This window comes from Cheilinus undulatus, linkage group 17, assembly GCF_018320785.1.
Source record: "Cheilinus undulatus linkage group 17, ASM1832078v1, whole genome shotgun sequence".
Lineage (NCBI taxonomy): Eukaryota > Metazoa > Chordata > Actinopteri > Labriformes > Labridae > Cheilinus > Cheilinus undulatus.
Genome location: NC_054881.1, coordinates 22,111,849 through 22,137,334, shown reverse-complemented (window position 1 = coordinate 22,137,334; position 25,486 = coordinate 22,111,849). Strand labels below are relative to the sequence as shown.

Genomic DNA, 25,486 nt, shown 5'->3' with positions numbered 1-25,486 from the left:
AGCAGGAGCTCGGGGAGTAGTCAGGGTTGAGGGAAAGATGAATGCAGCAATGAACAGGGACATCCTTGATGTGACCTGCTCCAGACTTCTCTGGATCTTGTACTGGGGCAAAGGTTCAACTTCCAGCAGGACAATGACCCTAGGCACACAGCCAAGATAACAAAGGAGGAGCTTTGGGACAACTCTGTGAATGTCCTTGAGTGGCCCAGCCAGAGCCAAGACTTGGAACTGGTGGAACATCTCTGGACAGATCTAAAAAATGGCTGTGCATTGACATTCCCCATCCAACCTGCCCAAAAATAGGTGTGCCAAGCTTGCAGCATCAGCCTCAAAAAGACTTGAGGCTGTAGCCAAAGGTCCTTCAACAAAGTATTGAGCAAAGGCTGTGAATACTTATGCACATATTATATTTTTGTTTTTTATTTTAATGTATGTACACATGTGACATCTAGCCAATCAGATAGTGTTGTAGGTCGTGCTGCATGATTGGCCATAATGTTTGATTATATTTGACAGTACTGTGATTTGTGATTGCAATTATGATATAATATGTAAATGATATCACAAAGCTAATTTTCTTGGTTATCAAGGAAAATCCAAAGTACTACTTAATACAAAAACAATCTTTTTGATAAATCAGTCCAAGGCAAAAATCAGTTGACCCTTAAACTATATGCTATTTTTATTTACATTTTATGCAAGTCCCAACTTTTTTGGAATTAGGGTTTATAATCATTCTCAATTCCTTTAGTCACTGCTAGGTGGGTGGTAAATGATTTAGGGAAGAAACAGCTGTTTTTTTTTTTTTTACATATTCCTCAGCAAAAATTCACAAAGAATAATATGTTTCCTTATTTTATGTTATCAGGATGGCAGTTTTCGATGTACAGGTTAAGACATGTAGTCCTCAGGGTATACCATAATTAAGACTAAGCAACACTTCCTCACTGGATCTTTGACTGCATGCTGCCAGAACAGCCTTTGTAAACCATACATTTTGAACTGCAAGGATTTAAAAAAAAAGCAGTGCTTGTAACTTGTAAACAAGTACTAGTTCTAAATGCACAAGACAAAAGCGGGTTTGTCTGCTCTGAAGTTGTTTTTTAGCTTAGCTTATATTAAAATAAAACATCATGACACACTTAATGAATAGTTAATACGATGTACTTTTAGTAAGAAAGTGTGTTTAGGCCTAATATTTAAGGATTTACCAATCAAAACAAGTAAATGATGCTAACTTTGTCAGTAATGTCTCATGTTTTTCTGTGAGGGTCCAAGGATTCAAGAAAGGGGTGCTCCAAAGAAATAACATTGGGAACCATTGGTTTGCTAAGCTCTGTATTTGTTTTAATAATCTAAACTGGTGTCAGAATCATTAGTCTCTGGTGAAAAAGCATTTTTTTAACATACAGGACAAAACTGGTAAACACAGAGGAGGTACCCCTTTGTCCACAGGGGGCACTGAAATCAACACAACAGTCTGCAGCTGAATGACAGTCTCACAGGAACTTTGAATTAATTCTCAAACTGAAAATCAGTTTTCTACATGATATTTTCCAGTTATTCCAAAGTGGTTCCAAGCCATCATCCATTATTGGGAACTGAATTTTGTGACTTTTTTTTACCTATCACTGCAATGACTGTGTTTTACTCTCTCTTTGCAGGTATCGCTCCAGTGTACTTCACTTTATTCGGCCTGATGAGGGAAAGTGATCGTACATGGTTCCCGCCCAGTCACATCTTCAAACTGGACCATCCCTCCAGTGAGGAGCTGGACTTCAGAATCAGGTAGACTGGGATGATTCAGTGCACTCTCATCTAATCATTTGCTGGCTTTTGTTGTTTTGTTTTGAGCTGGAGAATACTCATCTTATTGGTTCCTCTCTGGTCTCTCTTGCTCAGATACTATTTTCCTGGCTGGTATAACAGTAGCAATTCCTTTTATGCTCATCGCTGTGGTATAACCAAAGGGAGAGAAAGCCCTGTGATGGATGACTGTGTCATGGCTTACCAATTTTTCCAGGTTAGTCTTCATGTCTCAAACTTTGTATCAGCAGCAGTCTTGTTAACATGTTCTTTTGCTGTATGTTTTTTAAGCCCTCTGTCCCTTTAACTCTATACCCAACTGTACTTGTTTTAATCTAACAGTAAGCAGAAATGTTGGGTCTTGGGAGATAAAAGATGCTTGTTTCCCCTTCCCCCTCTCTCTGATTGACTACCAGTCTGTCAGACATGTCAGTCATTCTGCTGTGTAAGTTAAGAAAACAGGATGTGGGGTCTTAGTGGTGTCAAAAGACCTTGTCTGTTTTTTTTTTTTCTGTGTCTCTGTACATGTTTATGTTTGTGTGATTTTAAATGGTACCTGCTTTTTTCTTTGCCACACACTTGTGTGAAGTTCATAACTGCTGCTTTGCTGTACTTTGTTTTTATGTCTGTTTCCACACTGACACTACAAGCTAACAGTGTCAACAAACAGTCATACTGGGAGATTGATGCTAGTAGTGTTGGAGTTTACTCCTGGAAAAGAGAGGGTTGAATCTGCGTGGATCAGGTCACGGAGAAGAAAGCTCTACATGTTGTTGTTGCATAATGACTGAAAGAATGAAATAGTGGATACAAGATGTCAAAACAAGATTCCTTAGGGTGCTGGCTAGGCTCGGATATCCAGGGGGATCTCATAGTAGAACCGCTGCTCCTTTACATTAAAAGGAGTCTGTTGAGTTGGTACAGGCATCGGATCAGAAGGCCTACAGGCTGCCTGCCTGTGGAATAAGGTTGTCACAATACCAAAACTTTAAACTTCAAAACAATACAGGTAAAATAAAAAGTAATGATATTCGATACCTGTTTTGATACCATACTAGAAAAATAAGTCCTACAAGAAGGATCTTTTTGTCTTTTTTATTAATGACCTGCAGTGCTCATAAAGGAAAAGTAACAGTACATTAGAGCACTTGTAAGTTTTTTTTAGAATATGAGTATTACAGAATAGAATAGATGGACTCAAAAAAACCAAAAGCTCTAAATAATAAAATAACAATGAACAGCAAGGTAGCTTACGATTGTCTATTTATGATTTAACCTTGCAAAGCAGACTGATTGTCCAGATCCCATGTCTTAGAAAAATCAAAGGTGGAACACACATCAGTGGATAGGGTGCTGGAGCCATAACGGAGTAATAGGCAAAGAGAAAAGGTCCGCATACCAACGAGCTCCTATAGCAGGTGTTTATTAGCAATAAAGTGACATTTCGAGCCAGCACGCTCTTCCTCAGACTTGTCCAAGTTTGCTGTTAATATACGTCTGATATTGGAGCTCCTTGGTGTGCGGACCTTCTCTCTTTACCAGATCCCATGTCTTTCATCAGGCTTATCCATCTCAGTATCATTTGAGGGGAAATAGGCGGTAGCTACGGGCAGGATTAAGTTGTTCTGGGAGAGGGTAGCAATGGCTCCAGTTTTATCAGAACTGGGCCACATTTATCTATGAAAACAAGAGCAAAGGCAATACTTTCTCTAGGTAGAGAAGATGTTTTTGCACTTTTCCTGACTGACTGCCCTGATCCTTTATTTTAAACTTCTGTACTTTAAATATTATCAAATGTAAAATTAAATGCTATTGTATCATTAAAAATACATGGTATTGAAAAAGTATTGATTTTTTTTTCCCAACCTTACTGTGGAAGACTTTAGAGCATGTCACACTGGGATGACCCCTGGGGGCAGACTCAGAACTCACTGGAAGAATGTACCCATGTAGCCAGAGTACATCTTGGGATCCCCCAGGAGTAGCTGGGGAGATAAATGTCTGGGTTGCTGCTGCTACAGTCAAGTCCTTGATAACTGGAAGAAAACAGATGGTTGGACGGTTGTTAACTCAATTTGACCACAAACTTACAGATTTTTACCCATAAGGTTATCTTTATTTTTACCTAAAATAAAGAGCTATGTACAGATATGTAAATTCACATTGTTACTATTAGTAAGACACATTGCATCTTTTATTTTAGGCTCTGTTAATCTAGCATCTTATGTTTTTGTTATGTCTCTTCCAGTGGCGAAGTGACTTTCTAAATGGCCGGGTTAATATTCCAGTGAGCCATGAGGCCCAGGAGGAATGCTTGGGAATGGCGGTGCTGGACATGATGAGGCTTGCCAAAGAGAGTGGACAATCCCCTGTGAACATTTGTAGCGATACCAGGTAGGATGCAATGAGTCATGGGTTACACAATAAAGATCATTCTGGCTACGTTCACACTGCAGTTGAAAGTGACCTGAATCAGATTTTTTTGCTCACATGTGACTTGTATGGGATTTTTTCTGACAGTGTGAACAGCGCAAGTCACATTGAATCTGACTGTTTTGAATCAGGCCACTTTCGTATGTGGTTCTAAATCAGATAGGTATCTGATCTTTTGGAAGTTGACTGCAGTGTGAACAGGCAAAAACAAATATATCAGATCAGAGAAAAGATCAGAATTGAGCATTAAGACCTGAGGTGTGAATGTCACCAAACAGTTAATGTTAAAGTTTTGACTCAGTGATTTTCGCCGAATGAAAATGTGAAGGTGGTGGAAGGAAGACACGCCATGTTCAATGTCCTCCAAGTTATTTTAGTAACTGTTTACAATGACAGACTCACAGACACCTGTACCTCGGCACTCTTAACCCTAATTTCAACTCATATATGGTTATCTGGACATTCATTCATCCCTGTAGGATTCTCTGAGATATCCAACCTTGAAGGTGCTGGAAAAAAATTGATTCACATTATACTGGCAAATATTACTTTCTACAATTCTGAATGGATTCAAAATCATCAAAATTGTTTCTTTAAACAAACTTTATTTCATCCAAATACATTTTCAACGGAAGCCAGTTTTAGCTCTGCAAACCCTGCAGCTGATATTTTCCTCTCTAACACATAACAACACAAATTTACGTCAGAAGTTGCGCCACCCTCAGTTTTAACTTGATTTTACAAGCTTTGAATATTACAGACACCTCATTGCACACTAGTAGTTTGTGCTATGGCTCAACAAAAAGCCAGTTCTAAAGGGGGCTATTAATTTTGGCCATGGTAGTTTTTGCTTCTTTCGAAATAATTTTGTTTCTCTGTGTAAAGTCATGTAAGCATCCAAAATATATCTAAGGTGTTTGAAAAAGCTTCGATAAAAATTCCTTGCTCCGTTTAACAGCTCTTACTTAAAAAAATACATTTTTATAGAGGGGCTCAGATAGCTCAGACTGTTAAATTTCTTCCTCCTTTTCTGCTTGTCTGAATGTTGATTTTACCTGGTTACCTCCCCCTACTGGACTGTGGTGCGAATCAGCAAACTGGCAGGTTAACCCTGAGATGTTACTTGTTTAACTTTCAGTTGACTTCACTTGAAACAACAGTTAAATGGTTTCCTTCACCCTGCATATAAACATGATTTGATAAAACCTAGTAATAAGTACATATAATCGAGCAAAGTTAACTTGATTTGTGTGTGTCTGGATTTACAGTTTACTTTTGGGACCCAAAGGTATTTGAAAGTAATTTAATAGAAAAATAAGTTTGAGGGGTTTTTTTTACTGCAGTTTGAATGTCTGGCATGACCAAAAGGACAAAAACACTTTGGTATTTTAATAACACTTGTTCATGCAGAAATCACTTTCTGGAATTCTTAACTGTGACATTACGCCATCTACAAACAACCTATGGGGCTGTGACACTTAGTCCTTCCCATTTTTTCAGTGTAAACATGATTACTCCATTCGACTCACTAGTAATGAACAGTATTTTTATTTATCTTTTGACAGTATTTCACAAGGGGGCTGGCAGGAAAATGTCCCGAAAAAAATTAGCAGCACAGACTGGGTCGTTTGCTTTCAGATGTGCAGTTGCACAGACAATCTGGTGATTTTTTTTTGGTGTGGAGTCCATGCCTGAGATAGGTTGCTAATGTATGTAGTGTAAAAGAGTCGTTTCCATTATTTTCACATATCAGGACCCAGGCTAGGTACATTACATACAGGTAACTTACCCGTACAACATACTGACATAACCCTATGTCAGAGTATTTCTTAATTTACAATTGCTAGCTTTTTTATACAAGCAATTAAAACCATACAAGCGACTTCAACTCACCTTTGATTCATTTTTAGACAGTTTGGTCTAACATATGTGCTTTATGTTTCTTTCTACTGACATGAAAAACTGAATGTTTTACTGGTGCTCATGTAGTTCAGTTTGTACATGAGCAAACAGAGCAGAGATAGTTTGATAATGTTTGTTCATGCAACAGAAGCATGCGTGTTTCTATGTAAGATAATTTTCTATTGATAAGGTGTCTTCAGTACCTGTTATACTTGTAGACTTGATTGTTATTGAGTTATTCTCCAGAGATGAACCCTGCAGGTTCACTGGATAGATTTATATGAAGCCGTCATTGTTTTAAATCTTGTGCTCTCCGTCTTTGCTGTTATGTAATTCATTCCCTCTTACTCTTTTCTTCTCATTCTGTACTCTACCTTTCCTCAATCATAGCTACAAGTCCTTCCTGCCCAGGTGCATGCAAAACCGCATCCGTGAGTACAACATCTTGACTCGGAAGAGGATCCGGTACCGCTTCATTAGATTCATTCAGCAGTTCAGCGAATGTAAAGCCACAGTGTCTAACCTCAAACTAAAATATCTGATGAGCCTGGAGATGCTGCTGCCATCTCTCTATGCTGAGCGCTTCCAAGTCACCGACCTGTCTGCACGGGAGGTCACCATCGTCGTCATGGGCAACAAGGGCATCCAGTGGTCAAAAGGAAAAAAGGAGGAGGGAGCAGAGGAGGTGAGATGGGTTCATGCTGCCACAGAAATTCATTCTGCCACAGTGTGGTGTCTGTTTTCTATCCAATAGATGGAGCTGTAGGAGCTGTTTTAAATTGGCTATAACAACCAGAGGGCTTGTGCATGCAGGCTTTTCTTCTCCGGTATTAATGCAGACCACTGATTTGTTCCTTTTATGTCTGCAGGAGCTGCAGACATACTGTGACTTCCCAGAGGTGATTGACATCAGCATCAAACAGGCCAATAAGGAGGGCTCAGTGGAGAGTCGCATTGTAACATTGACCAGACAGGACAACAAGACCCTGGTACTGTAAACACTGGACTCTTTTCTGTAAACTAAAAGCTCAGTTCTGCTCTCTAATCTGCTTTGTTGACATTTAGAATGTTTTATTAAGGCATTTTCCCAGCAGCTAATGCCACTGTTAGTTAGATGGAATCTCCCAGAATATCCTGTGAATCATCTGTAAGATGTCCATTTAGAGCTGTTATGTAAATTTCCTTTGTTCCCATTCAGTCCTAATGGCTGTCCCCCACTTCCTGGAGCATGCATGATCACGTGGTTGCAAACAGCCTATATGTGGGTTAACCTGCACTTCTCTTACCAGATTAAGGCCATCCCCTGTGCTGGTTTACATCTGGGCAGAAGGGCAGGGAGAGCAGATCTAGTTACAGGAGCTACAAACCCCAGACTCTGGCAGTTTGCTGTGTTATAGCTTAAGGCACATTTGTCCTGCATCGTGCTTTCTTGATAAAAAAACAAAAATCAAATTTAACTGACAAGTTATTCTGGTACTGATTAGCAAGGGAACTGATTAGCCATCTAATCCCACACATTCTTAGTTTTAATAAAAACATACTTGTGAGAGTCCAAAAAACAGAACCAACCATTTTCAGCTGCTTAAAAAAACATTAAAGTTGGAGGACAATTTAACTGTATTATCTGATTAAAGTCTGGTCTCTTATGTTTCATTTAATCTGCATGAATAAATAGCCTGAGTGCTCATGCTTTAGACTGATTTTGCAACTTGGTAATGGTACTAAATATTTAATTTTATCTCATTGCATGTCTGTGTCTCTGACCACAAAGGAGCTGGAGTTTCATTCCCTCTCAGAGGCCTTGTCATTTGTGTCACTAGTGGATGGGTATTACAGACTTGTTGCAGATGCCCATCATTACCTATGTAAAGAAGTGGCTCCACCAAGGCTCCTGGAATGCATTCAGAGCTACTGCCATGGCCCTGTGTCGTGAGTAACACACACATGCACGGTTGAATATGTCACACATTGAAGCATGTTCCTAAAACCACAGAACTTAAAATGACAGATTCTGTCTGTTTGATCGCAGTATGGAGTTCACGATTAGTAAGCTGCGTCGATCTGGTAACCACCAAGGCCTCTACATCCTCCGCTGCAGCCCCAGGGACTATGACAAATTCTTCATGTCCTTTGTGGTGGGGGTGAGAGCTTTATATTGGGTTATCATTAATATGAAAAACATAATCTCTGTTTATTGACACACTGATAATTACAGTCTTCAGCTTGCAACATTTTGTCTCTACTTATATGCTAGAACTTAGGTATTCATAGTCCCTTTAAATGATTAAAGATGATCCTTTACCCATATTTTAAACAAATGAAGGGGTACATAAGTTTCTATTCTTTGATGTGCTCTCTGGTCCTGACACTGACTTATTATTCTTTTTTTTCTGTATTTAGCAAGAGTATATGTTACATTTTTTCTCTTTTTCCAGTATGAATCCATGGTGGACTACAAACACTGTCAGATTGTGAAGACAGAGGCAGGAGAGTACATTCTGAGTGGTGCTAAGAGAAGCTTCGGCTCACTAAGGGAACTTCTGCACTGCTACCAGAAGGAGGCTCTGCGCACTGATGGATACACGTTCCAGCTGACCAGGTGCTGCCCCCCCAGCCCCAAAGGTCAGTGTTTCCTCACATGTGTACACTATAGCTCACTCTAACAACTATAACAACTCACTATAACTAATTTCTATCAGGTAAGTAGTTTCAGTCTTTTAATGATTACTTAATTTTTGAGGAATCTCCACTGATGTTTAATCACTGGTCATACTGTACTGATACCCTTATTATAATCACAGTGACCAAATTGTCACAGTTACTCAATTATATCCCAAGGTGGATGCTAAGATGCACTTGAATAGAAGAATAGATCCTGAACCCATAACCACTACTAGTACCAATTGGTTGGACCTCTGCTGTCAGTCCGCTCTGTCCAGCCAAGGACTTCTTCATGTCACCATGAGGACATGTGTCTATCTTTGACTAGTGTCCTTATAAGCTCTGCCCTTTTTTTAATTGATACATAATGAATGCACTGAAGAGCTATAAAGCAGATTATCAATTATTATTACACTTTACTTTATCATATGTGCACACAGTGCTGCAAAAGGCTAAGAATCAACCTGTAATGGTAAGAAAATGGAATGACCCACAGCACAACATGACCATGAGACCTCAGTGGGGATTTGATAAAGTAGCTAATGAAAACTGATGATTCACTGATTACCCCATTAGGTTTTCCTTTTGTGAAATAATCATTTCTAAGTAAAATTAGCTGTCTCAGAGGGTCAGAAAAATAGCAGAATACTCTGTAATAGTCTGTATGCTAACATGAATGATTAAGAGCTCTTACTAAACAGTGCCATTCTTCCCATAAGCAGCTGTTGAATTTTGAGTAAAATTTGACAACTAACAGTATCGCACATTGACAAAATAACCACTTTATTAATGACCTTTTGTAGTGCCAAAATATGTCCTTGTTGCATTATGATGCTCATTGACCTTTTAATCTTTCCTCAGATAAATCGAACCTTCTGGTGTGTAGAAATAATCAAGGCGAAGAGGTGCCTCTGTCCCCCGCACTCCACAAACACAACATCACCCAGATGGTTTTCCACAAGATCCGAAAAGAGGACCTCATCATTGTAAGATAGCCCTGTTTGATCTCTTTATAATGTATTTCCTCTTATCTAAAAATCTGTTTAAGAAGGTTCTTACGTTAAAATTTGGCCACCACGCCCCCCACCCCCCATACTGTGCAAAGCTTTTAGGCATGCTTTGGCCAAAAATTTAGGCTAAAGTAAGGCATAGATGTGGCAAGTAAGCCGTCAGAGGGCCCCATCAGGTAGGAATGAGGATTGACACAACCCCGGTCATGCTCTGGTTGTCCTTGCATATTACCAGGGGCATGATGGGAAAATAATCTGTTGAAAAAATAACTAACACCTTTAGGCTGGAGTAATGGGTTGGTGTGGCATGAGAGCATGGCCTAGGGTACCGTCCAGGCAGGCAGTTGGATTGCCACTAGCCCATGGTCATGCTGTGGATGTTCCAAGGGTTTAGAAACTGTGTGTGGTCTCTGGGTGTATTACCAAGGGTGAAAAGGCCCAGATAAAAGAGATGCCATCAAGCATGACCTTGTCTACCGAGCGTCTCATGTGTGTTGACATGTCAAGCTCGACTCCCCCTCCCACCCCCCCGGTTCAGCCCCCAGGTTGTGGCATATTGTACCCTATGATGAATCCTTAGTACCCTATATGCCTAAAACTTAAACAAGACTGCACACTTCTTTGTAGATGCTTACAACAGCATGAATATGCCTGACCTGTCCAAAATTGAACCAAATGGTTTCTTTCTTTTGTCCCTGGAATCTCTGGAGTTTACAAACAAGACTCAGAAAAGTATTTGAGATGTATACAACCGTTTTATTTTGATTTTACATCGTCAAACCAAACTGTTTTTCTTCTGTTAATATTATATTAAACATTTGCTTGAGTTCTGTTGTTTGACTCTGAATTGAGAAAGTAAAGAAAATGCACTCCAGCTGTTTTCCCCAAACACATTTCCAACCAAATAATAAATATTTTATGTTTCAGAATGAGAGTTTGGGCCAAGGAACGTTCACCAAGATCTTCTGCGGAGTGAGGAAGGAACTGGGAGACTACGGAGAGTTACACCAGATAGATGTTGTTATCAAGATCTTGGACAAGGCTCAACGCAACTTTTCAGAGGTTAGTGAGTGATTAAAGGATCACGTGGATCTCAATTATGAAACATGAACAGATATTTTAAATTTTTTATTACCTTGGTGCCAAAAGGACTTAAGTTTTTCAGGTCTTTTCTTTGATTTTCTCCTTCGTAGTCGTTCTATGAAGCAGCAAGCATGATGAGCCAACATTCGCACAAACACTTGCTCCTCAACTATGGTGTTTGTGTTTGTGGAGATGAGAGTAAGTGCACTACACTCACACTCTCTTCACCCACTGCTTAAGTTACTGAAGGCATGATGCAGCAAGCCTTCTCTGTTGGAATTAAAAAAGCTAGTTTGGATCTGAAAAGTAGCAGTGTTAATTCAATACTGTGATATGCACATGTAGTCGGTAAAAACTCATGCAGAGATTAAGTAGAGAGCATTCAAGTTATGTCAGTATTTTCTTTGGTGTATTTCAATATAAACAAAGTATTGATAGGGCTTTAATATAAGTGTTTGTATCAATAATGAGATATGGTCCCTAAATAAGTTCAGGGAAAATATTTGCTTTGACTAAAAGTAAAGTAAAATATGGCTGCCGACGCTGCATGGCCAGTGTGTTTTTGAGCTTGTCTCTTCAACTGAATTCAAGCTATTGTGATTAAACTTTTACCATTCAAAAAGAAAAGACATAAAGGAAAAAATATCCCACCCAAAGCCAATTACTGTAATCAAATTCTGATTCTTTTGCTTTCTTTTTATAAATCAGGAATCAGTAGATAATAGTCATGTAGAAATTTAGAATTCTGTCTTACATTGGCTTGATAAAGTACACTTGGACAAAAGTATTCGGCCACCTGAGCATTTCATCAGTATATAAAGTATATAAAGTACTTTAATATAGAATTGCACTCCTTTTGCAGATAGTAGCCTACACTCCTCTTGGAAGGCTTTCCACAAGATTTTGGAGTATTTCTGTCAGAATTTGTGCCCTTTCATTCTATAGAGTATTTATGAGGTCAGGCATTTATGTTGGATGAGAAAGCCTAGCTCTCAAACCCCGTTCCAGTTCTTCCCCTGGGTGCTTGATGGGGTTGAGGTCAGGGCTCTGTGCTGGTCTGTCAGGTTCTTTTACACAGAACTCATCAAACCTTGTCATTATAGTCCTTGCTTTGTGCACTGGGGCACAGTCATGTTGGAATAAAAAAAGGTTCTACCCTAAACTGGTGCCACAAAGTTGGAAGAATAGCATTTCCCAAAATGTCTTGGTATGCTGAAGCATGACGATAGCGCTGGTGATAAGTAGCCTAGCCCAAACCCTGAAACAGTCCCATACCTTTATCCCTCCTCCACCAAACTTCACGGTTGGCACTGTGCAGTTAGGCAGGCAATGTTTTCCTGGTATCCGCTAAACTCAGAATCACTAATCTGACTGCCAAACAGAGAAGCAAGATTCGTTACTCCAGAGAACACATTTCCACTGTTCCTCTTTTGTAATATTCAATTTATGAGAGATACTGAATTTTTATTAGCTGTAAGGCATAATCATCAAAATGAAAAGAAATAAACACTACAAATTTATCAGTCTGTGTGTAATGAATCCATATAATATATGAGTTTTACTTTTTTAATTGAATTAATGAAATAAATCAACTTTTGATGGTATTCTAATTTATTGAGATGCATATATCACAAAAATTTATGAATAAAGACTGCATGGCTAGGTGCTTGTTTTTATATACCTGTGGCAACGGGTCTGATTGAAACATATGGATTCAATAATTAACAGGTGTGGCCGAATACTTTTGTCCCTATAGTGTACTTTATCAAGCCCATGAAAGATATAATCGTCTATTTGGCTACATCTCTACTGAGTCTTAATTGATAAAGAGAAACCAAAAGATTCAGAGCTCCAGCTACTGATAGAAGATAAGTGTTGCCTCTTCCATTGTAACATAGCTCAAACTTTGAAATCTAAATACAGCAGCTTCATCAGAATAGCTATGATCACTCTGATTTGTACTGAAATCATCTGTGTGGGCTTAAGATAAAGAAGTGATCAAAAATCAACTGGATTTGGGGAAAACCACAGACTGGCTGAAGTTTTCTTTGTTGTATAGCAGATGTAACTAAAACACCTTCCCTCTCATCTCCCTCTCAGACATGATGGTGCAGGAGTACGGCAAATTTGGGTCACTGGACACCTACCTAAAAAAGAATAAAAGCTGTGTTAACATCACCTGGAAGCTGGAAGTGGCCAAGCAGCTTGCCTGGGCCATGCACTACCTGGTAAGGAAGAATTCAGTCAAACTAATCCTTTGTTTACCTTTAATGTTTAATAAACTTTCATCTGTTACCTCTGCTGTCTCTACACACAGGAGGACAAGAACCTTATTCACGGGAACGTTTGTGCCAAGAATGTTCTTTTAATCAGAGAAGAAGATCGCATAACGGGCAGCCTGCCCTTTATCAAACTCAGTGATCCGGGTATCAGCATCACCGTGCTGCCTAGAGAAGGTGAGATGCACGGCTACCTGCACTGACATGATGTGAGATGACTTAGATAACACCTGTGTGGTAATGTGGGAACAGTGTGCACTGAAATGGTTTTGTTATGTTCTAAATTTGTTCAGCTTTGCTGTTCATCTTTACCCTCTATTAATTTGTCTCCTTGTGTCTGTTTGTCAGTTCTGGTGGAGCGTATCCCTTGGGTGCCCCCTGAGTGCATCGAAAATGCCCAAAACCTGAGTTTAGCCACAGATAAGTGGGGCTTTGGGACCACGCTTTGGGAGATCTGTAGTGGTGGAGACAAACCGCTCAACACTCTTGACTGCTCCAAGGTGTCAGACACAAACATGGGCTGATATTTTCAGTTCTGATAATGATGGACTTTAAAGGACTAGTTCAACATTTAAAAAAATGTTGAAATGATTATCAAAAACTAATTCTAAGCCAGGCTAACCAGCTGCTGGCTTAAACTTTGTATTTACTAAGCTTATAAGATGTACTAGTAGTATGTGACTACTTATCTCAAAAATTGGCCAAGAAGCAAAAATAAGATATTTTAAGCACATTTGACTTTTGCAGTAAAACGGCTGACTCATTTTTACAGCTTCAAAGTCAGGAGATGTATTTTTGTATAAATTCAACCATAAACATGGTTTTCAAACATGCTGGTGGTGTTTTTTCCTCTCTGCAGAAGATCTTGTTCTATGAGGACCGACATCAGCTGCCTGCTCCTAAATGGACAGAGCTGGCTAATCTGATTAACAACTGTATGGACTATGAGCCATCACATCGGCCCTCCTTCAGAGCTGTGATCAGAGATCTCAACAGCCTCTTCACACCAGGTAGGAAGAAATAAATAACACAGAATCATAGACAGATTTTTTGTGTACGTTGCAGATTTGTTGATCAGTTAACTTAAAAGCTTTGGATCTTGATGTTTTGCAGACTACGAGTTGCTGGTGGAGAGTGATATGGTGCCCAGCAGGATGAGAGGCTCTGGCTTCCCGTGGGCTTCAGAGAACCAGGAGCCAGCCCAGTTTGAGGAGCGACACCTCATCTTCCTCAAGCAGCTGGGCAAGGTAAGATGAGCACTCACAAACACACTCTCTTTCCTTTTGAGGGACTATTTCTACCTGAATATCCTTATTTTGAAAAGTTGGGATGCTGTGTAAAGTGTGAACAAAAACAGAACACAGATTTTTTTTTCTTTTTTTTTTTTGATCAAATGTTTTTATTCGTTATCAGAGTGAGGTTTGGGTCACATATCAACACAAAATAACAAGACACATTTTCCTCACTGCAACCCCCCCCCCCAGCACGTTTTACACATTAAATTGCAGAAGTACGTGAAGCACAATAAAACTAAACGGAATTAAACAAAATAAATAAATAAATGAATAAGTGAATAAAATAGGTAGATAAATAAGTCAGCAACTCAATCTTACAATATATGCATACAGATATTACTGCTATATCCATGAGTACAGAGCTTTAGTGTTTTCCAGAGCCCGGGACAGGGTATCTATTAAGTCGTCCCTAGCACCATTTATTCGAGCAATGGAGAGCTCCATGGAAATCATGTCCAACATTAGGAAAGCCTAGTGCCTTATCTCAGGCTCATGTGGAGGTTTCCACCTCATTACCAACAGTCTTTTAGCAGCCCTAAAAGAATCAGTCTCCTCTCAGACTTTTTAACACTCAGTGCAGAATCATCATTCAGGAGTAACAAGTTGGGTGAAAAAGGAACATTAGTTTCACTAATATTGGATAACATTTGTGATACAGTAGACCAGTAGTGCTTTACATCTGGGCAGTCCCACATAACATGTACATAGGTTCCCACTTCATTATAGTTTCACAAATTACACAATGGTGAGGGGCTGAGTTGAAATTGAAAGCGTTTCCTTGGTGTTAAATAAAATCTATGTATAAACTTGAAATGAATCATTTGATAGTTATAATTTTGAGATGAGAGTGCAACATTTTCCCAAACTCTTTCCCAGTTGATGGGTTCTTGCAGTTGCTTCAAGTCCAAATTCCAGACCTTTGTCACACCCATATATGGAGGCGTAACTTCCTGAAGTTTCTTATACATATTGGACACAAAACCCACACCTTTAATTTTGGTGGTCATAAAATTAATGAAAGGGTGAGTGGGAAGCACCTCTTTCCATGGGACCCCACTAGTTTGAAGCACTGATCTCAGCTGCAAATAAAAGAAAAATGAGGCTGGTGGCAATTTATATTCTTTCCTGAGGTCTTCAAAAGATCTTAGACCATCTTCATTTATTACATGTGAGAGGGAGTGAATGCCCTGATTAGACCGAGATGGGAACAATATTGGTCTGCGGTCTAAGCAGAGGAGCTGATTATTGAAAATTGGAGTATGTTTGTGCCATTTTATATCCCATTTTCCCAACTTAACAGCCTGCTGCCATATTTTAATAGAGTGAGATATTATGGGACCAAATTTCTCCTGGGCTAGCTTGGGAGTAAGACCACTGAATAAAAGTTCATTTACCTTATATGGAGCCACGATGTTATTTTCAGTCTTAAGCCATGGCGTATTGACATCCCGGGAAAACCACTTTTGAAGGGGGCGGGGCATGAACGATATGTAATATAGCTCAAAATTGGCTAAACCAAATCCCCCTTGAGACTTACTTTGGCATAGGGTTCGATTTTTCAGCCTTGGTCGTCCTCCATTCCAAATGAATTTTGAAATTATGCTTTTTATCCTATCCCAGTACTTAGGAGGTGTGGGCAGAGGAAGCATACTTATAATAAAATTAATCTTTGGTAAGATATTCATGTTGATAACTGATATTTGACAACACATGGACATTTTTTGGTTGGACCACCTTTCTAGATCCTTGCAGATGGACTCGCGCATCAATTTCAAATTGGCATTAGAAATTTTTTCAATACATGAGAAAATATGTACACCAAGGAATTTGAATTTGGAAACAATTGGAATTTCTGTTTGGACTTCAGAGTAGTATGATAAGCAACTCAAGGGTAAAATTGCACTTTTACTCAAATTTATTTTATACCCTGAGAGGGTGCTGAAAGAAGAAAAAATTCTTATAATATGAGGTAAATCCGACATCACATTGTTTGAATATAACAGAACATCATCTGTGTACAGGGAAATACAGTTGTTTATATTCCCTACCACTACAGGAGTTATACTCTGGGATTGCCTTATTTTCTGCAGAAGGGGCTCAAGTGATAGGATGAATAACAGCGGGGATAGTGGGCAACCCTGACAGGATCCCCTCCAAATTGGAAAAGGAGATGAAAAACAATTTCCTGTTAAAACCTGGGCAGAGGGATTATTGTATAGTACATTTAGCATGGTTAAAAAATATTTTCCAAATCCCATTCGGTCTAAAGTAAACCAGAGAAACTTCCATTCAAGTCGATCGAATGCTTTTTCAGCATCGATCGACAGGACAGCAGGTAATGAAGTGGAATTGGAGGCTGAGATTAATACATGTAGCAATCTTCTGATGATGTCCTCTGCTAATCTATTTTTTCAAAACCGGTTTGGTCTGGATGAACTTATTTTGGGATCACTTTATCTAATCTAGGTGCTAGAGTTTTGTTTCAGATCTGAATTAAGTAGGGAGATAGGTCTGTAACTTGAACAAAGCGTTGGATCCTTTCCTTGCTTGCATAAAAGTGAGATGATAGCTGTATTAACGTCTCTATTGAAAGATCCCATCTGAAGTGCTTTATTAAACATCTCAAGCATAGGTGAACCAAGATCATCCCAAAATTTCAGATAAAGTTCTGGTGGTATACCGTCCAAGCCTGGGGATTTGTCTTTTTTCATTTGTTGTAATGCCTGGTATAGCTCATCTAATGTTGTTTCAGTATCTAAAACATTTGTCTCCTCGAGGGAAAGACTAGGCAATTTTAATTCTTCAAAATAAGAGCTAATAATTTCTGATGTTGCGCTTACCTCACTTTGATACAATTTCTTATAAAACTTTTCAAATTGTTGATTTACTGAGAGTGGGTCACACAAAAGAGAGCCATCTTCTGCTTGAATTGAGGCTATATCTGCAAGGCAATCATTTTTCCTTAATTTACTGGCCAGTAGAAAACTGGGTCTGCTGCCGTCAAGATAGTTAACTAGCCTAGCTCGGTGAATTAGAAATTCTGACCTTCTGCCTAGTATACTATTTAACTTTATTTTAACTAATATTTCCTCTTGTCTTTCTTCTGAGAATTGGATGTGCTGCTGAAGAATAAGATGTGCAAGGGTCTGCTCCAAATCTTTAATTTCTCTCAACTGAGCCCTGTTTTGACCTGAAGCAAATGAGATTGAATGATTCCTTATAAATCCCTTTATAGAGTCCCATAGGATTCGTTCATCTGAGATGGAGCCCTTATTTATGAGTAAAAACTCTTTAAATGCTTCTTTGAATTGATCACAAAAAAACGTATTTTGTAGAAGAGTAGTACTGAATTTCCAACGAGTTGCTCTATTTGAAACTGGACCCAACATTATATGACATGAATTTGCATGATGATCAGAAAGTGACATATAGACTATTTCAGCCTTTAGAATCATGTTTTTCATCAGAGAAGAAACCAGAATGTAATCTATTCTTGAGAAGGATAGATGACGTGCAGAGAAAAAGGTGTAGTCCTTTTTATGTGGGTTCTGTATACACCATACATCGCTCAGATCATATTCTGATAGTAAATTCCTCAAAGCTCGAGTACTTGGACTGATCACACTAGTCCTTGAGGTTTTATCATTTACATCAAAAGCTGCATTAAAGTCACCACCTACAATGAGGTTAAATCCATTCATTTCATTTAGGATTTTACATAAAGAGGAGAAAAATTATTTGTCATGCGAGTTGGGGGCGTACACAGAAATGAGAGCTATCTTTACTCCACTGACAATTATTTTCACAAATGCAATCCTTCTATCTTGGTCCTTTCCATTTTTGATGATGCTGATTTTAAGATTGGAGCGAACCATAATTGCTACTCCTTTTGTTCTGTTATTGGCTGAGGAGGATGCGACCAAATTGAAGTGGGTGCTTTTTAATTTATTTAAATCTTGCTGTATTAGGTGGGTTTCTTGTAACAACATGATGTCCACTTTTTCTTCTTTAAAATATCTAGACAGTGTTAACACTTTTTAGTGTCATTTATGCCCTGCACATTCCAGGAGAAAATGTTTAATCTTGTCATGGTTTAATTACAGTTGGTTTAATGGACAGTAAGCAGTTAAGACACACCACCCTAAGGGTGAAAATAAGGAGAAAAGACGAAATAAAGTGGGAAAAACCAAAACACAAAAACAGCTTCTACAAAATAGAAATTAATCCGTGCCAGCCAAACCTCCCAACCTCCCTCCAGTGATAACAAATCATTATGATCATGCACATGAGAAAAAAGTTATTTCCTGGTATCCCACCCTGACTACTCAAACTCCGCCTCATGTGAGCAGAGCTGTGACAAACAAAAAGAGACAAAGCAGGAAGCGCATCCACACGGCTTCCTCAGATGCCATAGGGCAAAATAATGGTACAGAACAGAACACTGATTTGAAGTTGTAGTGATTATAATACAACACAAAGAGAATATATTTACTGTTTGAACTGATAAGCTTTATGGTTTATTTGAAAATAGACATTCTGAAGTTGATGCCAAAAAAAGTTGGGACATGGGGCGAGAAATGACTGGGGAAGTATTTGAAAGCTCAAAAAAACATACAGCAATCCACAGGCCAGTAGGTTTATTGGTAACAGGTCTTAGTGCCATGATGTGGTTTAAAAAGAACACTCCTGAAAGGTTCAGGAAATCACAATTAACAATTGCGTAAGGTTCTTCACTTTGTGACAAATTGTCTACTAGGTAAATGATTCAGAGGACCTGGCGAAATCTCTGCATGTATGACATAAGGCGAATAACCAACTAGGTTGAACCAACCTTTGACCCCTCAGACACCACTGAATTAACTTCCATTCTGTGTTAGTTATTACAATGTAGGCTCAGGACCATGTCATAAAACCATTGTCAGTTAACACAGTACAGCACAGCATCTTCAAATGTAAGTTAAGCCTTCACCATGCAAAGCCACAGCCATATGTCAGTAACATTTAGAAGTACCACCAACTTCTCTGGCCCCAAGCTCATCTGAGATGGACTGATCTAAATTGAAAAAGTGTGCTGTGGTCTGACAAGTCCACATTTCACATTGTTTTTTGATGAAATGGTTGTTGAGTCTTCCTGGGTGAAAAGTAAAAGGGCCATCCATTTTTACCAACACAAAGTTCAAAAGCCAGCATCTATGATGTTGTTGGACTGTATTAGTGCCCATGGCATAAGTAACTTGCACATCTGTAAAGCCACCTTTATTACTGAAAGGTACACACAGATTTTGAAAATGCATATGCTTCCATTCAGGCGACATCTTTTTCAGGGATGCTGCTGCTTGTTTTGGAGAGTCACTGCCAAGCCACATTCTGTACAGGTTACAACAGCATGGCTTCACAGTAAAAAAATTTGGGTACTAGACTGAGCTGCCTGCAGTCCAGAGCTTTCTCCCATTGAAAATCTATGGCACCTTATGATCTTCAAAATACAATAACAGAAACCCTGATCTGTTGTGCAGCTTAAGATTTATACATTAAGCAAGGATGGGAAAGAATTCCACCTTCAACACTTAAGCAGTTAGTGTTGTCAGTCCTCAGACACTTTCAGAGTGTTTTAAGAAGAAAAGGTGAACTAACATAGTGACAAACATGCTCTTGTCCCAACTTTTTTGAAGCATTTTGCAGGAATCAGATCCAGAATGTGTGTAAATTAAAAAAAAGAATAAAGTTTATCAGTTTGAACATTAGATATCTGTTACTAATGAATAAAATACAATTCACTATAGGTAGAAAAGGATTTGCTTATCACTGTTTTCTGTCCCCCACACAGCCAGATTTTGCACAATATCCTTTTTGGAATTTGGGTCTGTGCATAATGTCCAGAATTGTGCAAAGCTATAGTTACTCAACATGCAGGTGAACTACAGAAAATGTCCAAAACTGTTCAAAACGGTTTTGTACACGTTGGTGCATGCTTGGAGAAATAAACAAACATAATGTTCAGGTTATCCCTGTCCTCTGCTGTACATTTGTTAGACAGTGAGGCTGAGCTACACAAAGCAGAGAGCCAGAATGATGTGTAACCTCGGCTAGAATCACACAATATCTGTCACCTTCATGCTGGACTGTGCAAAGGTCTGGGCATGTTAATTTGTGCTTTAGGACATCACCGCCTTGTAACAATAACATAACGATGAGACACTCTTGAACTCTTGAACTTCCTCACATGTTCAACCCAGAGGGAGAGGCCAAACAGTCTTGAAGTATTAGAACAACAACTAACAAAGAATGCTCATCTTATGAGTTCGGATTCAGACTGTTCTAATTTTGGCATTTTAAATAGTGTTCCTGTGCTGTATAAGGATCCAAAGTGGCAAAACTAACATCTCAGTTCTTCTGCAGTTGTAAAGTGATGTAAAGATGCGTCACATGTAGAGATGAAGAATAAAATATCTCCTGTCACAGTGCTATGTAGTGTTCAAAGTTAGCTGCCTCTGTCCTAAGCATGCTGGAAAGGAGCCACAGGCCAGACTTGAATCTGGGCTGCCCTTATACATGGAGTGTGACCTAATGCTAGGCAATTTGTGCCCCAGAAAGGACCTCTCTGTGTGCATGCATTTGTTCTGTCCAGGTTCTCTGGCTTTCCCCCACAGACCAAAGACATGCTCATTAGGTTAATTGGCGACACAAAATGTCCAGTAGATGTGAGTGACATTACAGCTTGTTTGTTGCTATGAGTCAGCCCTGTGATTGAGTGAAGACCAGTCTAGGGTGAACCTAAGTCATGCCCAGTAACAGCTGGGGTTAGATCCAGCCTCTTTGCAACCCTGTACGGTAAAAACAGATTATAAAATTCTCTAGACAGAATATTGAGCCCATTTATACTGTATTGACCAGATTAGACCAGTGCTTCTTAACTGGTGGGACAGGACCCAAAAGTAGGTTGTGGATTTGTGTAGTTTGTCTAAGGGTCTTAAGTGCTTTCGTTTATTGTTTCAGTGTCAGATTATTTTTTTAGAAAACTTAAGGTAAATTTCCGAAAAAGGTTAAGAAGTTTTCCCAGAAGGTTTTAGGAGTTTTCTTCAGGCATTCCCTTAAAACTGGGAATTTTCATCAAAACCGTAGTAAAATTTCTCAAGGAATAAGGGACTGTGAGGACTTTTCCTAGAAACTTTCAGCAGTCTTCTCCAGTGATATTTCAGGAATTTTAAAAGGAAATCATTAGGAAATTATGGGCATTTTTCCCATAAAGTTTTAAGGATTTTATCAGGATTTTTACCTGAAACTTTGGGGAATCTCTTCCAGTAAAATTTCAGGAATTTTCAAAGGAAAGGTTAGGGAATCTTTCAGAGATCTCCTATTATATTTTCAGGACTTTAATTCTTTATTCTGTTTATAATACACCTTATTTTCTTCAGTATCTTAGCTCTGTCACATTTCTATCTGGGGTCCTAACAGCAACGTCTTTAATTTTTCAGTTTGAATGAGGGACAAATATCAGAAATTTGGCTCACGATTTGTCTTAAAAACACCCATTCCACCCATGGAGGTCTCCACCCTTTAACGGCCATCCTCTCCACCATAAAGTACCAGCCACTGGATGGCAAAAGAGCTACAGTCACATTCATGGATGCTGCACTATTAAAAAAAAAAAACACCAATTGTTCTAGACTACACAAACATTGAAGACCCAAGGGGCCCAACATTCAAAGAAATTCTACATGATGGTGATGAAGTGGCCCCTTCCAGGCTCATAAAACGGAAAGTGCCACGTCAGGTCCAGACAGAGTCCAGATTTCACGTTATCCAAGTTAGCACCAGCCATCAGCTCAACCAACCAGCCGAGGATGGTGCAGAAGGCACACTTGATAAGAAATAACGTACAGAAAGATGAGATGTTGATTGACGAAAGCTTGTACTTTCTAAAAAGTGGGTCACCAGAAAAAAAAGTGGGATACACTGCTGTAGAGAGTCCGGGCTGGGTCCTGAGGATAAACCAGTATAGAACCACTGCATTAAACAATGTTAACACTAAACATGTCCAAAAGTTCAAAATACCTGGGTATCTGCTGGATCAGGAGCTCTCTTTTAGGTTGCACATTTCAAATTTAGTTGGGAAAATAAAGCTTCTGCTTGTTTTTCTTTACAGGAAAAAGTTTAATCAGTTTTTTGCTTATGGAGACATTCTCTAGATAGGCTTCATTCTCACGTTTGTGACTTGTGTCGCTCCATTGGCCTGCCCTCCTTCGGTCACTGTAGAAAACAGCACAATATTCTGTTGATTTATAGAGCACTTATTGGTAGCACTGTTCCTCCTTACTTGACTTCCCTCTGATCTGTAAATATCTTAAACTTTACAACCAGATCTCAGAACTGGATTACTTTTAAAATATAAAAGGTTTAGGACTGAATGAGGTAAGGCTGCTTTCAGTGCTGCTGCACTGGTTATGTGAAACAATCCTCATGTGATAGCCCGGCCTCCATCCCCTCCATCTGCTGTTTTCAGAGAGCTAATACCCAAACTATTTGTGTTAGGGAATTGCAACTGTTTTAAATGTGAAAACACTGGAAGAGACATAGGTTTGCATGTATGAGTGTGTAGTTTTTTTTTTACTATTTTTTGTTTATATGTTTTACTTGTATTGCTGCACCCCTGGAAAAGAGAGCCCACTTTTCCTGCTAAAATTGTGGATAAATAAATGAACATTTAAAAAATGGACAATGTAGCGGTATATAATAAATAATACAATAAATATGAGAGAGGTGAAGAAAAAAACATGATAGAGCATAATTACTGGATCATGTTTAATTCAATGGTATTACCCTTTTCCTCTCTCCAAAAAGTAACCAGATTCATGTGTAAAATCAGTGAGTCAGTCCAAACCATTAGTTGTTTAATCTGCTGCATAAAGCCTCATTAGGCCAGTTTCTTTTAAGCTGTTAGTTGAGTAAATATTCGTTAAAGATCCTAAATGGAAAAGGTAGACTAAACAGGAAAATCTATTTAACACTCTCTTAAGTTTTTTTTTTTTTAATATGTTCATATGTGATGGAAATGCATCTTTTAATGATTATCAGACAGTGGTAGCAAACATTAAACCCACATTACTAATCATCAGTCACCACAGATGCTTTGCTGAAGCGCAAACCATTTCCAGAAACTTCTAAAAGATGCTTATTTTCCATTGTTTCCATTGTTGGCTGATTTATTCAACGTCATAACAAACTCCTCTTGTGGTCAAGCGTTTCAGTGATTCTCTTCCGTTTAACTGGAAAGCACAAAACAATACTTTACATTAAAAAAGCAACCAGTCATAACTGCTGGCTCTGTATCTGCAGGGAAACTTTGGCAGCGTGGAGATGTGCCGGTATGACCCCCTGCAGGACAGCACTGGGGAGGTGGTGGCCGTGAAGAAGCTACAGCACAGCACAGCTGAGCACCTCAGGGACTTTGAGCGGGAAATAGAGATCCTTAAATCCCTCCACCATGAAAACATTGTCAAATACAAAGGAGTCTGCTACAGTGCAGGTATGAGCATGTAGTTTGGTATTTTATTGTAGAACATAAAGTTATCACAGTGTTATCTGTCATTTCCTCTGTTCTAATAAAGATCTAGAAATATTTTTTCTTCCTGACAGGCTAGTTGAACCACCAAATGTTCTTTTATTAGACCACCCAGATAGATTGTTATATGTAATAACGTCTTTACATGTCCTAAATCTGCTGCCTATGGCGTCACTGACCATTCCTATGAAACTAATAAATCTTGATTTTCTCAGTAACTCCAGCATGGAGGTCTTTACCCCACTGCTTCCACGTCATATTACCACCCACACAAATAACAAACTTAACGTCTTTACTCCTGCAGGAAGAAGGAACTTGCGTCTGATCATGGAGTATCTCCCCTACGGCAGCTTGAGAGATTATCTCATCAAACACAAGGACCGCTTTGATTCCAAGAAATTGCTGCACTATGCAGCACAGATCTGCAAGGTAATGGAGTTCAGAGGGTGTTTAAAACCACTGCGGCTTTGTCATAGTTTCCAGCAGTGATGCTAATTCATTCATTATAACAATTTATTTTTGGACTTTCTGCCTCATTTCCTTTCTTTGTAAGCTATTTGTGTTTTTTAAAAGGACAAATCAAAAATGCAAAAGAGATACAAATAAATAGATTACTAACTTTGTTAGAATTATAACAAGGTAAAGAAACTACGAATTCTCTGTGTCTGATTATGTGTCATTATAATCGTATTTTAGGGTATGGACTACCTAGCATTGAGACGGTACATCCACAGAGATCTGGCAACTCGCAACATCCTGGTGGAGAGTGAAACGAGGGTGAAAATAGGTGATTTTGGACTTACCAAAGTGCTGCCGCAGGACAAAGAGTACTACACAGTGAGGGAGCCAGGAGAGAGCCCCATCTTCTGGTGAGGAAGACACACTGCATCATGGTTTAAGAAGTTTTTGTGTGTTTGTGTTTATAAAGGGAAAGAGACAAAAAGGATTAAGGATAAAGCATTACAAAAATTTTTGACAAGATTTTTAAAAGTTGTATTAAGTATTTTAACACTTAATGATTGATATTAAAACCTGAAAGGGAATCATCGGCTTGTTGCCACAGCAATAACTAAGTTCTGTCTTAGGTACAAGTGTGAAATAGTAAACTAGCACATGTGTGACGTGCTGATGTTTGGTAACACCACAGGCAAGTTAGGTTCCTGGCAAATGCTACAAGATTCCTTGCCAATTTTGAAAATTTAAGAGACCCCACACATGACAGCAAAATGTGCCAGATTATATAAAGATTTATTTTTGGACTTTCTGCCTTTATTGGAGAAAAAAGGACAGTGGACAGAGCCAGAGACAGGGTTGAGGGTGAGGGGAAAGACATGGGGTGAAAGAGCCACGGGCCAGTCTAAAACCCTGGTCATCTGTGTCCATGGAGCACAACCTAATCTTGTTTTACAGGAAATGTTGTATAAGCAGTCATGACTAATGACTGAAAAACAACTG

The 25,486-nt window shown here is 39.0% G+C and overlaps 1 protein-coding gene across 1 annotated transcript in view; it reads left to right on the top strand.

The window, feature by feature from the left end:
• Window positions 1-25,486, top strand: part of jak2a (Janus kinase 2a) — a 53,300-nt gene that overhangs the window by 23,189 nt on the left and 4,625 nt on the right. Inside the window, exons 3-21 of the mRNA XM_041810078.1 lie at window positions 1,665-1,788; window positions 1,903-2,023; window positions 4,055-4,200; window positions 6,532-6,826; window positions 7,011-7,130; window positions 7,913-8,070; window positions 8,171-8,282; window positions 8,577-8,763; window positions 9,664-9,788; window positions 10,740-10,874; window positions 11,006-11,093; window positions 12,996-13,123; window positions 13,213-13,351; window positions 13,523-13,674; window positions 14,034-14,184; window positions 14,288-14,421; window positions 23,806-23,995; window positions 24,336-24,460; window positions 24,728-24,900. Of these exons, the coding sequence (XP_041666012.1) occupies window positions 1,665-1,788; window positions 1,903-2,023; window positions 4,055-4,200; window positions 6,532-6,826; window positions 7,011-7,130; window positions 7,913-8,070; window positions 8,171-8,282; window positions 8,577-8,763; window positions 9,664-9,788; window positions 10,740-10,874; window positions 11,006-11,093; window positions 12,996-13,123; window positions 13,213-13,351; window positions 13,523-13,674; window positions 14,034-14,184; window positions 14,288-14,421; window positions 23,806-23,995; window positions 24,336-24,460; window positions 24,728-24,900 (2,803 nt within the window). The remainder of the gene's footprint in view (window positions 1-1,664; window positions 1,789-1,902; window positions 2,024-4,054; window positions 4,201-6,531; window positions 6,827-7,010; window positions 7,131-7,912; window positions 8,071-8,170; window positions 8,283-8,576; window positions 8,764-9,663; window positions 9,789-10,739; window positions 10,875-11,005; window positions 11,094-12,995; window positions 13,124-13,212; window positions 13,352-13,522; window positions 13,675-14,033; window positions 14,185-14,287; window positions 14,422-23,805; window positions 23,996-24,335; window positions 24,461-24,727; window positions 24,901-25,486) is intronic.